Here is an 18,431-nt window from a genome sequence, read left to right on the forward strand (position 1 = left end):
ACCAGAGAGCTATGTAAGACCATCAGAGATAAAAATGTAGATCTGCACAGGGCTGGGATGGGCTACAGGACAATTGGCACGCAGCTTGGTGAGAAAGCAACAACAGTTGGGGCAATTATTAGAAAATGGAAGAAGTTCAAGATGATGGTCAATCTCCCTCGGTCTGGGACTCCATGCAAAATCTCACCTCGTGGGGCATCAATGATCATGAGGAAGGTGAGGGATCAGCCCAGAACTACAAGGCAGGACCTGATCAATGACCTGAAGAGAGCTGGGTCCAGAGTCTCAAAGAAAACCATTAGTAACACACTACGCCGTCATGGATTACAATCCTGCAGCGCACGCAAGGTCCCCCCTGCTCAAGCCAGCGCATGTTCAGGCCCGTCTGAAATTTGCCAATGACCATCTGGATGATCCAGAGGAGGCCATGTGGTCTGATGAGACAGAAACAGAGCTTTTTGGTCTAAACTCCACTCGCCGTGTTTGGAGGAAGAAGGAAGAAACGTATGATGTTCAAGACTCACTTGGCTTTCCATAAGTAAATCCACTAGACATTTTCAGTGACAATGTAGATGTTTTCAACGCGTGTTTAGAGAAAAAAAACAGGCGAAAATATCGCTTGTAAATGACACTCATACTCGTTTTCAACGGCATAATCGCAAAACCCCCGTTCAGAATAATAATATGTGAACCATTTGGCTTTCCATAGTTTGCGTTTTTACCCACGCCTCCAGTGTACACTGCATTGGGCTGGAACTACCGTTAGATTAGATATTTCAACAACTAACCAGCATATGAGTTGTTTTAAACAAAACCAAACAAACCACAAGGGAAACAGTCTAGGTAGAAAATAGAATTGGCACACGATTAAGTGTTCTGGCAAAATGCTAATTTTGCTAGCCTACAGCGCATGTTGTCACTGAAAGCCTGCTTGCTAGCTAAATTGCTAGTTAATGTTTGCTACTTTCAAATAGCTTTTTCATCTGGCAAACTTGATCTCTAGATAAACTTAATTGGAATTTTAATTCGTATCTTACATTCTTGCTTACAACTGACTGCAATATCTACTGTTGGAAGCGTTACAGTAGTACAGCAGCAAGAATATGTTCGAACATCAACAAATGCAGCATCAGATCCAACACAACCAACGTCTTTGGCAGCAACTGAAAACAACCCAACGTCTGCCATCCCAACTTCCCCGCCAGCATCAAAAGAACCGGTAAGAGATGATTGAATGTGTGGTTTGCATCATTTTATTGTAATCCTTATGCGCCTAGCAGGAATTCATCATTTTTATCCAACTGTCAAATTTTTCAGACCAAGGTTTCCGCCTTCTCCTAGCATGGTAAACCTTTGCCCAGTTCCGCAGGCTGCTCTGGGTGCCCCCAACCCAATGTTACAAGGCGCAGTACTTATACAGCAACGGATGCAAGGTAAACCTTATTGTCTTCTTACATATACGGTTGAAGTTGAAAAGATGATTCTGTTTTGAGGTTGACAATGTACATTCTCCTCTACTTGTAGCTAACGTGCAAGACTTGGCCATGGGCAGTGGGCTACCCTTTTCACTTTTGGCCAAGGGGGCACAGCATTCTCTTCTAGGACCAGCTCCTGTCCCCCGATTGGGATTCTCTTCCTCAAGACCATATCGTTCCCACAACCACTTCCGAAACAAGGTTCTTCATCTCTTCCTCTGTCATCCTCTGACTTGGAGTCCTTTGTCTTACTTACATAATAGGAACTGAACATCTCGAAAATAAATGTAACTGTTGATTAATGATTTAATGTTGTTTTCATACAGGACATTCTTGGGACAAAGAGGGATTATGAACAAATTGGAAAGGCTAATGGACAGCTGGGCACCAGCAAAACAGACTGTCCAGTGGGGAGGACTACCAATACAGGTGCCTTTGATCATATCTCACCTTCACAGCTGGCCCTTTATTTAAAAAGCTGCTGAGATTATGATGCCTGAAGTAAGATCACATTTGCCTTTTAAGTCATAATTTATAAGATCACATGGACTGGGAGAGGGGTGGCCATGTTGTAGGTCAGCATTCCTACTCAGATACCCTTGAATGGCACTGTTCAGTCTTTTGCCAGGTTAATCTGGATTTGTACGGATCCAGATACTTTTTTTTTCACTCTTGCTTTACAGAGATGGGGAAAACTGAATCAGACAGACTATCGTTTGCACAGCCACAAGAGAAGCCTGAGTTGAAGAAGCTGAAGGCAAATGGGTTAGTAGGGGTCACTGTAGCACAATATTTTGCACAGGCTATTCTTACTGGACAATTCATCTTCAGCCCTTTTTTAAATCTGGTTGTTTTTATTTTCTTACTTTCCGTTACCAGTGTTATTCACAGATCAGAAGATGATCATGTGAATGTACCCTTTGGACACGTGGCAGTCCGGACGTCCAATGATAAAAGGCCAATGGATGTATTGAAACCCACTGGTATGTTTTATAAGATTTTGTTCCAGTATTGATTCTACTACTTGACTGTCATATGACACAGGCTGCCAGGGAGGATTTATTAGTGAGTATTGCAGCACAACACTTCACAGTATAATTTATTTTGAAACATATACATATTTGTCATGGGAAAGGTTCAGCTTGGTCCCGCTTGTGTTGGCTGTCTGCTTCTATTTAATTCCTTGTATATACATCCATGCTTACCGTTAAACCATTTACCCTATGAAAGACTTTAATAAACTTTATGCATCTACAGGTCCGACTTCTAGTAAATTAATCTGTTGGGTTTAAAAGCTGAACTGTATTTGCTGTTCATATAGTTGTCGCTGCTCTCGTGTACGGAGGTGAGTGCCCTGCCGTTCACGGGCTGGAAGAATGTGGAGATGAAAGTCGAGCATCTGATGTAAGCTCACCCTAAAAATAGTATATTCTAATAATAATAGTCTAATAAGTCTATTTTTAAGTGCTGTCTATGTTGACTGTATACCCTGACTACATTTTCCTTAAATAAATATTTAGAATTGCCATTTGTACTTGCATTTGCCTTCATTGCACATCTATACATCCCACTTGTGACATACCATATAATTAATACTTGTACATTTTCTGCTCCCCTATGTTTGCAGTTCTGGTTAGATGCTAACTGCATTTCGTTGTACTGTACTTGTACTGTTCAATGACAAAGTTGAATGTGATCTAATTTATACTGTCCTGTGTGGCTGTAGCAGGTTCTAGGTGTCAGGACTTCCCTGAAGGTCACCATCCAGCATAGCAGCCAGAGCCGGGCGTTCAGCACGGGCATAGAGGAGCCAGGTGCAGCCATGGGGCCCTCCTGTGGGTCAGGGGGACAGGCTCAGGACAATGACCCAGGCCACAAATCTGCTGCTGACAGCCACTACTGCTACATCTGCAGCACCCCCTGCCACAACCAGCAGGTGGCGTTAAAACCACACACCGTGCTTGCAGAAATACTGAAACAAGCTATAGAAAAGGGATGAGAAAAAAATCAAAGCATAGGTTTGACAGCCTTGTGGAAAATTGTTGTATTAGGTGCAATAATGAGCGAATTATCAGTCAAGTCAGCAATTGAATTATTTTACCAGGGTATGCTGATTGGGTGTGCAGATGTGGTTTTCAAACTATGGTTATACGAAGCTATATATTTTTTAAGGACCACTCTGGTCACATGATCAAACATCTGAAATATCTTCTCGCTGAGAAATTGTCTGTCTGTTAAACACACCTGCAGAACTTCCAGAGCCATATGAACGGGGCGGAACACCAGCGGCGTATGCTGGAGATTCAGCATGTGAGCAATACCTGTCTGGTCAACCTGTTACCCTGGGTTGCCGACTCTCAACATGACTTGCGCACAGGCTGGTAAGGGGTGACTTCTTATTACGTTAGCACACACCTCCCTCTTCACCATCTCTTGTCAGTGGTGCAAATGTCTATGTTGGGTGGTAGGTGGCTTAAAGCTTTGGCCAGTAACCAATGTAATCCTCGCTCCAAAAAGGAGTATTTTTATTTCACCTTGAGAAAAGCTCTTAGTCCTAATTGTTAATGTGAGTTGCTAGGACAACAGCATCTGGTAATTGACAGCAATTAAAAAATAATTGAGGGAAGCCAGGCCAACAACTGATTTCAGATTTGGTTTTGACACTTTGCAGGGATGATAAAACGGGAGGAGTGCAGCGCTGGTGTGCGATATGCCAAACACACTTCAGCGGTGACCTCATCGAGCACCGGAGGACCCAGGAGCATAAGGTAAAGGGGACATAAGAGGGAAGCCCTGCATTTGGCAAGAACAAAGAGGCTGAATGGTTTCTCTGGATTAAGGAACATGGCATATCCAGAGCTATAGAAACATTGTAATGTGTTGCCATTTCCACTTCCTGGTTGCTCAGCTGTCAAAGCAGTCTTCACGTCCCTTCTGCACTGTTTGCAAACGCCACTTCAGGACACCACGGAAGTTTGTGGAACACATGAAGTCCAGAGAGCACAAGCTGCAGGTTGAGGTGTGTGTGGGTGTTGCCTCAATTTGGGAAATTTTTCCTTTGTATGACTAGGGACTAGTCTTGTTATGCTAGGCTTAACCAGAGGCAAATCATAACTTCACTTAAAGACTGCATCTTAAGTCATTCAATGTGTATAAATGAATTAATACATTTTTGGCAACAGAAGTACAATTTCCTATTCAGCTCTACAGCCCTCCATCAGCTTTCCGGTTAAGATTACATATACAATAGCATATATGTACAGTTGTGCTCAAAAATGTGCATACCCTTGGAAAATTGGTAATACGTACCATTTGTAAAAACATGAGTGAGCAGGCAAAACATGTCTCTTATTTCTTATGGGATTCACATTCAACTGTCGGTCATCACAGAATGGCGCAATCACAAAACAAAATATGGCAACAAAGATAAAAATGAACCAACCCTTGTTCAAAAGTGTGCATACCCTTAGTTCTTATTACTGTGTATTGCCCCCTTTAGTGAACGTGCAGTCTATTGTAATAGTTGTATATGAGCCCCTGAATTCTTGGTTCTGGTATAGTTCGTCTTTGCAAAATGTCTCCAGGTCATGCAAAGTATTTTGGTCGTCTTGCATGAACTCCACTCCCCAGAGTGGCTAGATGATATTAAGATCAAAAGACTTTGATGGCCACTCCAGAACCTTCACCTTTTTCTGCTGTAGCCACTGGAGTGTCAACTTGGCCTTGTGCCAAGGGTTATTGTCATGCTGGAAAGTCCAAGAGCATCCCATGCGCAGGTTTCGTGCAGAAGAATGCAAATTGTCTGCCAGTATTTTCTGATAACATGCTGCTTTCATCTTGCCAATTTTCAAGATTCCCCATGCCTTTAGATGCTCATAAACGCCCAAAACATCAGTGAGCCACCACCATGCTTCACAGTGGGAATGGTATTCTGTTCACTATAGGCCTTGTTGACCCTTTCCTAGTTGTGACCATAAAGCCTTATTTTGGTCTCGTCACTCCTAATTACAGTGTGCCAGAAGCTGTGAGGCATGTCAATGTGTTGTCGGGCATGTTGTAACCAGGCTTTTTTTGTGGCATTGGCGCAGTAAAGGCTTCTTTCTGGCAACTCGCCCACGCAGCTCATTTTTGTTGAAGTATTGTGCTCCTTGAAACAACCACGCCGTCTTTTTCCAGAGCAGCCTGTATTTCTCCGGTGGTTAACTGTGGGTTTTTCTTGGTATCCTGAACAATTCTTCTAGCAGTTTTGGCTGAAATATTGTTTGGTCTACCTGACCTTAGCTTGGTATCAAGAGGTCCCTGAGTTTTCCACTTCTTAAGTGATTGAACAGTACTGACTGGCATTTGCAAGGCTTTGGATATTTCTATATCCTTTTCCATGTTTATAAAGTTGTATTACCTTGTTACGCAGATCTTTTGACAGTTCTTTTCTGCTCCCCATGGCTCAGTATCTAGCCTGCTCAGTGCATCCACGTGAGAGCTAACAAACTCATTGGTTATTTATACACAGACAGAAATTGCAATTCAAAAAGTCACAGATGTGGGAAATTCACCATAAATTGTCATTTTCACCTGTTTGTGTCATGTTGTGTGTCTGTAACAAAATCATAATGATGTCATTATGATTTAAAAAAGAGCCAAACAACTATGTGATAATAAATGGCTTCACGCTATCACTATCCTTAAATTAAACGCATGAATAGGAAATTGCAGTGCCAAAATGTCACAATTTCTGCCAGGGTATGCAAACCTATGAGCACAACTGTATTTTTATATGTAATATACAGTCTGTGGCAGGCTGGACAGTAAGTTTTTGACGCAATCGATTAACCACCATGTTTGAATTTTCAATTGATCTCCAATTGACGCTAAGTAGAAATTAAATGAATATTTTTTTTGGCATGTTAAGCTTTTGTTTGATTGACACAGTGGTGATAGATGGGTGGGAGTTTTTTTGCTGAAAGTCTTGGTCTGGAATCAAACTCATGCTAGATCAGAACACACAATAAATTGCTGAAACACTTTAGGCCTCAGTAAGTGTGAAATAGATAAAAGGTTAGGATTTGTCCCTCAGCAAGCAATGTGTTTTATTCATCGATTTGTTGTGAAACTTATTGGGCAACAAATCTCTGATTCTGATGAAGCACACTGTCTAGCAGAGGGAACTGCTTAGCTCAGGGTTGACCCCCTCCCCATGTAATGCTTTTGGAGCATAGCTCAGGGAGGAGGGAGAGCCAGATGTCCTGGAGGAGCTGATCACAGTGGATGCAGTGGGGTGCTTTGAGGGAGAAGATGACTTTGAGGAGGAGACCCATGAGGACGATGACAGCAAGGTATTATTGGCTTATGTTTGATCAAGGAACAGCATTTTGGTTATAGTGTTTGACCGGTAACCGAAAGGTCTCTAGTGCAATTACCCAAGCCAAAAAGATGCAAGATCGATTGGTGTGCGTTTAAGTAATGCACGTAACCCAAATTGCCTCTGAGTTGCTCTACATAAGTGTCTGCTAAATAACAAAACATTTCAAAATAATTAACGGATATTCATTTCTCTCTGCTTCTGCAGGAAAGGCAGCCTGGTGAAAGACATGTCGCACAAGAGAACATCGAGGAACATGAAGAGTATGATTCAGAAACACAATATGGTGATTGCACTGTTATGTGGAGACAACGGGTCACTCAAAGAATTGATAGATAATTGTTCATTTATTATTATGATTTCTTTACCATTTTGCTATTCTTTCCTAAAGGCCCAAGCTTTGTTGTCCCAGTGGCCGGTTATCTCTGCAGACTGTGCCATAAGTTCTTCCATTTTGAGTCAACTGCTAGGCACCTTCATTGCAAGTCCCTCATGCACTTTCAGAACCTACAGGTATGCTTCATAGACAGAATCATATGCATACTCAGTGTTTTTGTCCTTTTGTGTCCATAAAGTCCTAGCTCTGTTTTAATTTCTGTTATCTGACACTCATGTATCTATATTAGAAATACAAAGTGTTGAGTCGAAAGTGTTCAGTTACGGAGGACACGGGAAAGACCTGCAGCCGAATGTCGGGGGACCCGCTTCCCCTGAGGTACTCCCGAGATGACATGGAGGATATCAGAAAAGGCTGTACAAATAAATCCATTATGGCTGGAGACAGCATACATGCCTGTTGCACCCCGGCCACCAAGCAGATATCTCCCATTGTCTCTGCTCTGGAAAATGCAGAGCAGGGCAACATCACCGCCACCCAGCAGGTCTCAGAACAGCTTGATGCAGATGACCATAGGCCAACCTGCCATGCCAACCAACCTCATCTTGACTTAAACTCTGTATGCGATAACTTGAAGGAGTACCCATGCCTGGGCTGCCAAAATCCCCAACTAAGAGTCTGGGAGGGTGAGAAGGCCAGCGGAGCTGGATGTTCTCTACATTTGCCCTTAGTGTACCAGAACACGGATGGAAGCGTGTCACGCACTACCAATGAGACAATGCCAGAGAGGCTTCTGGAGAGGGAGCGTCAGCAGCAGGAGAGCTACATGTTGTTGACACCCCATGTACCAACACTGGACAAGAACAGACAACCGGTGTACGGAGAAGAACCAGTGGAGTCGACTGGGATTGGGCCAGCAAAGGGTTGTAAAAGGAACTCCACAAGGACATCACACCCAAAAACTGGAGACAAAGGTTGTGTTCAACAGTAAAGCATAGCTAAGTGTTTTTTAATGAAACCAAACCTGACCCAAGAACTTATCACTTAAAGCTTGCACATTAAGGATGAATAATGTGATTTCCATGCCATGGGTGTGTGAGAAATTGAATGAGTCACCCAAGGTAAGATTTCACAGACATCCTGTTTGTTTACAGTCAAGATGTTGAGTCTAAATAGAATCACCAGTTTGTGTTACTATTGAAATGGAAACAATGCACTTCATTGCAAGGGATCTCCAATCACAGTGAGTGAGTAAATGGCCTTAGATCACAAACTCAATCAAGTTCCCATTCAATCCCATGCAAGTAATGACACAGCCACACACGTTTTTGCTCTCAATTTCATATATCATTATCTATGGATAACATTGGATTGCAGGACTGATTATCCATAATATCTAAAGGAATGTTTGAAATACATGTTGTGGGTATGTACTATTTCCATGTCTAAGATTTTATTTTATTTGAAACTGTACAGGGTCCAACGCTAACTTTTTTTCTCACTGGCCCTGTATGGCCAGTTGGTTTGAAATCTATTGGCCTGGACTGTATTTTTACCGGCCTGAACTGAATAAAAAAATATGTAATTGTATTTTACAGATATATGGTATGAAATATCATATCATTAGAATATGGATTTGCATGTGATGTGAGACATGAGCTACAACAAATATTATCATCTCTTCATGAAGATGCTTGCTTATTTGATGTGACAAAAGCAGGAAAATAAAACAATTTAGTAAATATATTTATGGTAACATAAATATGGTGTAATACAACACCATGGTTAAGTTTGCTGATGACACCACCATCATTGTCCTAATCTCTGACATTGATGAGTCAGGTAAGGTGTCAGGAAAACAACCTCCACCTGAGGACCACGTCCCCAAACACATCAATGGGTCTCCAGTAGAGGGAGTTCACAACATCAGGTTCCTTTGGTGTCAACATCAGCGATGACTTGACCTGGTCTCATCACTCTAACATCGTGGTGAAGGAGGCTAGGAAATGGCTCTTCTTCCTATGCCGATTAAGATTTGGCACAGATTCCAGGATACTCATCAACTTCTACAGATGCACTATCAAGAGTATCCTGTCTGGCTGTGTCACCGCCTGGTATGTCAGCTGCACCGCCCTCAACCGCAAAGCACTTCAGAGGGTGATTAAAACAGCAGAGCGCATCACAAGGTCTGTCCTGCCGTCCCTGCAAGATCTCTAGACAGAGAGGTGTAGGAGGAGGGGCAAACAAATCACTACAGATCCCAGCCACCCATGCCACAGCCTTTTTACCAAGTCCAAAACAAACAGGCTACGGGACCGCTTCTTTCCACAGGCTGTAAGGCTGCTCAACTTGGGAACCCCACCATCCATAGCCCATGCACACCCGTCACTTTATATCATCCTCATCTGCCAATTATATCATGCCCACCTGTCACTTTTACATTGCACTATGGTTGTACACTTGTATAGTTATTACTGATGCGTGTTTTGTATAGTGTCATTATTGATAGATTGTGTTATCTTATTTTTATACTAGAATTACTGTTACTTTGTAACTTTTAACTGCACTGTCAGGAGTACGAAAACCAAGCATTTCATTGCCATAACTTATTGCAAATTAAAAATAAACCTTTGAACTTGAGGCGGGACAAGAAGTGCTACAGATGCATTGTCATGTGAGAACATGCAAAAATCTAAGCGGGAAGAGTGACAATGACAAGCCAACATTTAATACAATACTATGAATTTATATGGGGAAATTGAGCACTAGCCCAAGCTGTCTTTGTCTTCTGGCCCGATGTTAGGTTTTACTGGCCCTGGGCCAGCTGGCCATCGTTAATGTTGAACCCTGCATTACAGTTGTGGCTGAAGTATAGGCACTCTTGTATTTTCTTAACAAAGTCTCAAAAAATCATTTGAAATTGAAAGTTTTTCACTGTTGATTACAAAATATTAGTTTATTTAGCCTGATGTCATTTCAAATCAGAAAATAAACAAAAATGGCATTGACAAAATTATTGACACCTTAGATGTGAAATTTGGTTTCAGAGATTGGCTATAAACTGCAATAAAGTTCTTCCAATACGATGAATAAGCTTTCTGCTTGTCTGTACTGGCTGTTTGGCCCAGAAAATTACTCTTGTGAAAACTGTTGCTGTTCTCCCAGATTTGATGGGTGTCTCCCAACATCTGTTTTCAGACCTCTACAGGTTTTCATTGGGATTTACACAAATTACTAGCCACTTAGGGACAGTCTAGCATGTTGTCTTGAACCTTTTCTGGGGGCTTTTGAAGTGTGTTTGAGTTTATTGCCCTGTTGGAAGACCCATAAACTTAGGTGGAGACCCAACTTTCTGACACTGGATTTCGACATGCCCCAAACTGCCTTGGTTCTTCTTCTGATTTCATGATGCCATGCACAAGGCACCTAGTGCTAGAGGCAGCAGAGCAACCTCAAAAATATTTAGTTTTCTGTAAACATAGTGTACCTTTCCAAAAAGCTCTAATTTTGTCTCATCTATCCACAGGAGATATAGTAGGATTGTGGCATGTTCAGGTGTGTTTTGGCAAATTGCAGTCAGTCTTTACTATGTCTCATCAGTGGGGTCTTCCTCAGTCTCTTACAATACAACAATTTTCTTGAGTTGGTGACCCGATTTTGCAGGTTGAAACTGACTTACCTTGAATCTGAAGGCAGTTGATCAAGGTGCTTTTTCCAACATGCGACCGATTATTTCATGCAGTCTTCTATCAAGTGTTTTCCTTCAGCCATTTCGAGGGTGGTTAGCTACAGTGACATTTACCTTACATTTTTGGATAACATTAGGCATGGTGGAAACAAGAACATCAAGGTTTCTGGAGATGGACTGGTTGCCTTGAGATTGTCTATGCTTGGTTAAAATCTTATTTCTAACTTCCTCAGACACTTTTCTCTATTCAATGTGATTGAATGATTGATTTTCATATTGACAGCACCTGCACCATTCTTTTTTTGTTGAACCTGGCATTTTCTGAACAAAGCAAACAGTAACCATGCAACTAGAGGCGAAGGTTTCAGTTGCCGAGACGATAACCGACTAAATAGAAAACAGAAAAAGTTTTGCCTATTGCATGGTTACACTTTGCTTTGTTCTGCAAATGCAGGGTTCAACAAAAAATAGTTGGTCACAGTTCTCATTCCTTTATGTGCCATGATCCATATTACTATGACTCTGGGACAGTCTGTGGTGCTACTTGGTGGCATCAGATGCACTGATACATAACGTCCCAGAGGCTCTCAATTGGATTCAGGTCTGGGGAATCTGAGGCCCAGTCAATGGCATCAATGCCTTTGTCATCCAGGAACTGCCTATACACTCTGGCCACATGAGGCCGAGCATTGTCCTGCACCAGGAGGAACCCAGGCCCCACTGCACCAGCGTAAGATTTCATCCTGGTACTTAACTGCAGTCAGGGTACTGTTGGCTAGCACATGGAGGTCTGTGTGACCCCCCAAGGATATGCCTCCTCTGATTGTAGTCACTTTCAGCAAAACAGGTGACATTGATTCACAATCGCTTATGCTTCCGAACTGGACAGATCCCTGAAGTTTAATTGACTTTGTTATACCATGATGATTACATGTTACCTTTATTTTTTTCAGCAGTGTTATTTGGTTTGCAGTCTTCACCCCTTTGTCCAAAAACTATGGTCTCTGTTAAAATGCATGAAAGAAAATGGTTGAGGAATAAACCCTGGGCTGTTCTGGAGTGGTTAGCAGTGAATCCACACCGGAATCCAATAAAAAAAATATATGTCTGTCAATTGCTAAATCCATCAATTGCTAAAATGCAATACTCAAACCTATAAGAATTGGGGAAGTTTCGAGCTGAAGAGTAAAGCAATTTGCTGTTACCAATAGTGTTTCTGAGTTGTTCAGTCTCAGTTTCAACAGTCTCAGATTTGTTTGATTATCAGAGATACCTTTTAATTAGTGCTGGCCATTCATGTTTCCTAACAAAATGTATTGGATTAATTGACAAAATGTATGGATTTATTGTATGCAATGATTTGTGCTGTTGAACATTTGTCTCAATGATTCATCGTTATGTCTGCAAATGATGTTTCCATCAAAGATATATATATATATATTTTCTGGTATTTAAGGCTTAATTTGATAGAGGGTTAGGAAAGATGGAAGGAAAGATTTGAATCCACGCTACAGCAGTATATGTGCACCGGATGCAGAGGCTTAAACTACTAAATCCCACTTGCCCACATGGATTTTTAATGCATTTTTAGCCCAAAGGCTCTTTCGGAATTGGGCTTGTGTATGCTATGGATTCCTCCATAAAATCTGGCATGCTTGTGTAAGACAGAGAAGATCTGTGTCAAGTCTATCAACTGTCTCTTCATTCACCCAACCTGGCCTTACGAAAATGTTTAGCCATGGGATATTACCTCTGGTGCACCTCCTTAGCTTGAAAAATGTGCACATTTAGGCGTTCTCTTTATTCTCTGCTTCCATTAAGTATTGGGTTTTGTCATAAAAATATGCCTTTTCTGCATGCATCCCTTTGATATTTTAGATAAGAAATTCTCTATTAATATTTAGTTTAAAAGCTTGTTATCTCTTCAATAAGGTTCCAAACTGTTTGGCTTGTTCTAAATCAGTGTTAAAGCCTAAATTTAAATTGACTGAATATTATTTTGGGGTTCACTTTTTAAAACCAAACAAAATGACAAAGTAAAAATAAAAATGTATTAAATTCTAAGTGATTACTGTACATATATAGTTATGTCTCTGCACAACTGTATATAGGGCTTGTCTCCCATTCCTTTCATTTTTTCTCAGACAAGCAGTTTTTGAATTGGGGAGCAACAGTGAATGAGTCTATCCTCAGATTCTAAGTAGGATTCAATTTTTTGTTTTGGCTAGGCCTCTCAAGGACTTTCACCCTCTGGTTTGTCATTCATTCCATTTGTTTTGGCTGTATGCTTGGGGTCATTGTCCTGTTGGAATATAAATCTTCACACACCAGTCTGTCCTCTCCTTGAACTGCCACCTTAACGTGGTGGAGGGGTTTGAGTACCCGAGTGACCCTAGGAGCTATGTTGTCTGGGGCTATATGCCCCTGGTAGGGTCTCCCAAGGCAAACAGGTCTTAGGCGACGGGTCAGACTAAGAGCGGTTCAAACCCCCCTTAATGATGAAAAAAATATTGAGTACTGTGACGTCGCCCGGTATGGCGCAGCCGGGGCCCCACCCTGGAGCCAGGCCCGGGGTTGGGGCTCGTATGCGAGCGCCTGGTGGCCGGGCCTTCCCCCATGGGGCCCGGCCGGGCTCAGCCCGAACGGGCGACGTGGGGCCGCCCTCCCGTGGGCTCACCACCCACAGGAGGGACCATAAGGGGCCGGTGCGAAGAGGATCGGGCGGCAGTCGAAGGCAGGGGCCTAGACAACCCGATCTCTGGACACGGAAACTAGCTCTAGGGACGTGGAATGTCACCTCGCTGGCGGGGAAGGAGCCTGAGCTAGTGCGTGAGGTTGAGAGGTTCCGATTAGAGGTAGTCGGGATCACCTCTACGCACGGCTTGGGCTCTGGAACCACACTCCTTGAGAGAGGATGGACTCTTCACCACTCTGGAGTTGCCCATGGTGAGAGGCGGCGGGCTGGTGTGGGTTTGCTTATAGCTCCCCAGCTCTGCCGCCATGTGTTGGAGTTTACCCCGGTGAACGAGAGGGTCGTTTCCCTGCGCCTACGGGTCGGGGATAGGTCTCTCACTGTTGTTTGTGCCTACGGGCCGAACGGCAGTGCAGAGTACCCGACCTTCTTGGAGTCTCTGGGAGGGGTGCTGGAAAGTGCTCCGACTGGGGACTCTATTGTTCTACTGGGGGACTTCAACGCCCACGTGGGCAACGACAGTGACACCTGGAGGGGCGTGATTGGGAGGAACGGCCCCCCTGATCTGAACCCGAGTGGTGTTCAGTTATTGGACTTCTGTGCTAGTCACAGTTTGTCCATAACGAACACCATGTTCAAGCATAAGGGTGTCCATCAGTGCACGTGGCACCAGGACACCCTAGGCCGCAGGTCGATGATCGACTTTGTTGTCGTCTCATCTGACCTGCGGCCGTATGTCTTGGACACTCGGGTGAAGAGAGGGGCGGAGCTGTCAACTGATCACCACCTGGTGGTGAGTTGGATCCGATGGCGGGGGAGAAAGCTGGACAGACTCGGCAGGCCCAAGCGTACTGTAAGGGTCTGCTGGGAACGTCTGGCCGAGTCTCCTGTCAGAGAGATCTTTAACTCCCACCTCCGGCAGAGCTTCGACTGGATCCCGAGGGAGGTTGGAGATATTGAGTCCGAGTGGACCATGTTCTCCACCGCCATTGTCGAAGCGGCCGCTCGGAGCTGTGGCCGTAAGGTCTCCGGTGCCTGTCGAGGCGGCAATCCCCGAACCCGGTGGTGGACACCGGAAGTAAGGGATGCCGTCAAGCTGAAGAAGGAGTCCTATCAGGCCTGGTTGGCTTGTGGGACTCCTGACGCAGCTGACGGGTACCGACAGGCCAAGCGGGCTGCAGCCCGGGTGGTTGTGGAGGCAAAAACTCGGGCCTGGGAGGAGTTCGGTGAGGCCATGGAGAAGGACTATCGGCTGGCCTCGAAGAGATTCTGGCAAACCATCCGGCGCCTCAGGAGAGGGAAACAGTGCCCTACCAACGCTGTTTACAGTAGAGGTGGGCAGCTGTTGACCTCAACTGAGGATGTCGTCGGGCGGTGGAAGGAATACTTCGAGGATCTCCTCAATCCCGCCGTCACGTCTTCCATTGAGGAAGCAGAGGATGAGGGCTCAGATGTGGACTCGTCCATCACCCGGGCTGAAGTCACCGAGGTGGTTAAGAAACTCCTCGGTGGCAAGGCACCGGGGGTGGATGAGATCCGCCCTGAGTACCTCAAGTCTCTGGATGTTGTGGGGCTGTCTTGGCTGACACGCCTGTGCAACATCGCGTGGCAGTCGGGGACAGTGCCTCTGGGATGGCAGACCGGGGTGGTGGTCCCTCTTTATAAGAAGGGGGACCGGAGGGTGTGTTCCAACTATAGGGGGATCACACTTCTCAGCCTCCCCGGGAAAGTCTATGCCAGGGTTCTGGAGAGGAGAATACGGCCGATAGTAGAACCTCGGATTCAGGAGGAACAGTGTGGTTTTCGTCCAGGCCGCGGAACACTGGACCAGCTCTATACCCTCTACAGGGTGATGGAGGGTTCATGGGAGTTTGCCCAACCAGTCCACATGTGTTTTGTGGATTTGGAGAAGGCATTCGACTGTGTCCCTCGTGGCATCCTGTGGAGGGTGCTTCGGGAATATGGGGTCCTGGGTCCTTTGCTAAGGGCTGTCAGGTCCCTGTACGACCGAAGCAGGAGCTTGGTCCGCATTGCCGGCAGTAAGTCAGACTTGTTCCCTGTGCATGTTGGACTCCGGCAGGGCTGCCCTTTGTCACCGGTTCTGTTCGTAATTTTTATGGACAGAATTTCTAGGCGCAGCCAGGGGCCGGAGGGTGTCAGGTTTGGGGACCACACGATTTCGTCTCTGCTCTTTGCGGATGATGTTGTCGTGTTGGCCCCTTCAAGCCAGGACCTCCAGCATGCACTTGGACGGTTTGCAGCCGAGTGTGAAGTGGTGGGGATGAAAATCAGTACCTCCAAATCCGAGGCCATGGTCATCAGTCGGAAAAGGGTGGCTTGCCCACTTCAGGTTGGTGGAGAGTGCCTGCCTCAAGTGGAGGAGTTTAAGTATCTAGGGGTCCTGTTCACGAGTGAGGGAAGGATGGAACGGGAGATTGACAGACGGATCGGTGCAGCTTCTGCAGTAATGCGGTCGATGTATCGGTCTGTCGTGGTGAAGAAAGAGCTGAGCCGTAAGGCGAAGCTCTCGATTTACCGGTCAATCTACGTTCCTACTCTCACCTATGGTCATGAGCTTTGGGTCATGACCGAAAGGACAAGATCCCGGATACAGGCGGCCGAAATGAGCTTTCTCCGCAGGGTGGCTGGGCGATCCCTTAGAGATAGGGTGAGAAGCTCGGTCACCCGGGAGGAGCTCAGAGTAGAGCCGCTGCTCCTCCACATCGAGAGGGGTCAGCTGAGGTGGCTTGGGCATCTGTTTCGGATGCCTCCGGAACGCCTTCCTGGGAAGGTGTTCCGGTCCCGTCCCACCGGGAAGAGACCCCGGGGAAGACCTAGGACACGCTGGAGGGACTATGTCTCCCGGCTGGCCTGGGAACGCCTCGGTGTCCCCCCGGAAGAGCTGGAGGAAGTGTCTGGGGAGAGGGAAGTCTGGGCATCCCTGCTTAGACTGCTGCCCCCGCGACCCGGCCCCGGATTAAGCGGAAGATGATGCGATGCGACACCAGTCTGTTTTATGAGCTCTGATGAGAGATCTTATCAACGACTTGCCTGTATATGTGTAGCGCCCCATCCCACGTTTATGCCATATGGGTGGGCCCTGAGTTATTTGAACAAATCTTTTTATTATTGCAAGTTGCCCTAACCAAAATGTAGTCATTAACTATGTTCTTATTTTCGTCTCTATAGAGTGAACTAATCCTTTAAATACTAATAACAACTTAAGAAATTGCATCAAGGAAATATGACTTTTACCTTTTAGATTATTATTCATGTGACACATTTCAACCAGATCTAACAATAAACACTTAATTGAAGCAGTTGTCAACTCAGTTTGTATTATAGACTATATACATATATAACAAGATGGCACAAAACAAAAAAATGCAATGTTTACCCAAAAGCAAATTATCACAAAAATGTATGCATTCACAAGCATATATGGTAGACTGGCCAATGTAAAACCACGATGTAGGCCCAGTATGACGCTTGCGTACATTGCTGTTTGGTCACTTCACTCTCATGAGCAAATTAAACAAAACTATCCAGTACTTCAATGAAGTCCTGTCAGTATATACAGGTGCTGGTCATAAAATTAGAATATCATCAAAAAGTTGATTTATTTCAGTAATTCCATTCAAAAAGTGAAACTTGTATAATGTATACATTCATTCCACACATACTGATATATTTCAAGTGTTTATTTCTTATAATTTTGATGATTATAACTGACAACTAATGAAAAACCCAAATTCAGTATCTCAGAAAATTTGAATATTGCAAAAAGGTTCAATATTGAAGACACCTGGTGCCACACTCTAATCAGCTAATCAACTCAAAACACCTGCAAAGGCCTTTAAATGGTCTCTCAGTCTAGTTCTGTAGGCAAAACAATCATGGGGAAGACTGTTGACTTGACAGCTTTCCAAAAGACGACCATTGACACCTTGCACAAGGAGGGCAGGACACAAAAGGTCATTGCTAAAGAGGCTGGCTGTTCACAGAGGTCTGTGTCCAAGCACATTAATAGAGAGGCGAAGGGAAGGAAAGGATGTGGTAGAAAAAAGTGTACAAGCAATAGGGATTACCGCACCCTGGAGAGGATTGTGAAACAAAACCCATTCAAAAATGTGGGGGAGATTCACAAAGAGTGGAATGCAGCTGGAGTCAGTGCTTCAAGAACCACCACGCACAGACGTATGCAAGACATGGGTTTTAGCTGTCGCATTCTTTGTGTCAAGCCACTCTTGAGCAAGACACAGCGTCAGAAGCGTCTCGCCTGGGATAAAGACAAAAAGGACTGGACTGCTGCTGAGTTATGTTCTCTGATGAAAGTAAATTTAGCATTTCCTTTGGAAATCAAGGTCCCAGAGTCTGGAAGAAGAGAGGAGAGGCACAGAATCCACGTTGCTTGAAGTCCAGTGTAAAGTTTACACAGTCTGTGATGGTTTGGGGTGCCATGTCATCTGATGGTGTTAGTCCACTGTGTTTTCTGAGGTCCAAGGTCAACACAGCCGTCTACCAGGATGTTTTAGAGCACTTCATGCTTCCTGCTGCTGACCAACTTTATGGAGATGCAGATTTCATTTTCCAACAGGACTTGGCACCTGCACACAATGCCAAAGCTACCAGTACCTGGTTTAAGGACAATGGTATCCCTGTTCTTAATTGGCCAGCAAACTCGGCTGACCTTAAGGCCACTATCAGAGCAACCTGGGCTCTCATAACACCTGAGCAGTGCCACAGACTCATCGACTCCATGCCACGCCGCATTGCTGCAGTAATTCAGGCAAAAGGAGCTCCAACTAAGTATTGAGTGCTGTACATGCTCATAATTTTCATGTTCATACTTTTCAGTTGGCCAGCATTTCTAAAAATCA

The 18,431-nt window shown here is 44.5% G+C and overlaps 1 protein-coding gene across 2 annotated transcripts; it reads left to right on the plus strand.

The window, feature by feature from the left end:
- The first annotated feature begins 722 nt into the window (after nt 1–722).
- Nucleotides 723–8,917, plus strand: ciz1b (cdkn1a interacting zinc finger protein 1b). Of its 2 annotated transcripts, none has more exons than XM_010868337.3 (15): nt 723–1,219; nt 1,318–1,433; nt 1,525–1,676; nt 1,802–1,904; nt 2,159–2,240; nt 2,355–2,458; nt 2,797–2,879; nt 3,202–3,411; nt 3,726–3,856; nt 4,147–4,243; nt 4,384–4,494; nt 6,692–6,808; nt 7,042–7,120; nt 7,226–7,347; nt 7,461–8,917. In XM_010868337.3, the coding sequence occupies exons 1-15, from the start codon at nt 1,104–1,106 to the stop codon at nt 8,160–8,162; spliced, it is 2,325 nt and encodes a 774-aa protein (XP_010866639.2). In that variant the 5' UTR covers nt 723–1,103; the 3' UTR covers nt 8,163–8,917. The 2 variants fall into 2 exon arrangements, with proteins under 2 accessions (XP_010866639.2, XP_010866640.2); XM_010868338.3 differs by having other exon boundaries at nt 3,205–3,411.
- Nucleotides 8,918–18,431: the final 9,514 nt, after the last annotated feature.

This window comes from Esox lucius, chromosome 13 (genome assembly GCF_011004845.1).
Source record: "Esox lucius isolate fEsoLuc1 chromosome 13, fEsoLuc1.pri, whole genome shotgun sequence".
NCBI lineage: Eukaryota > Metazoa > Chordata > Actinopteri > Esociformes > Esocidae > Esox > Esox lucius.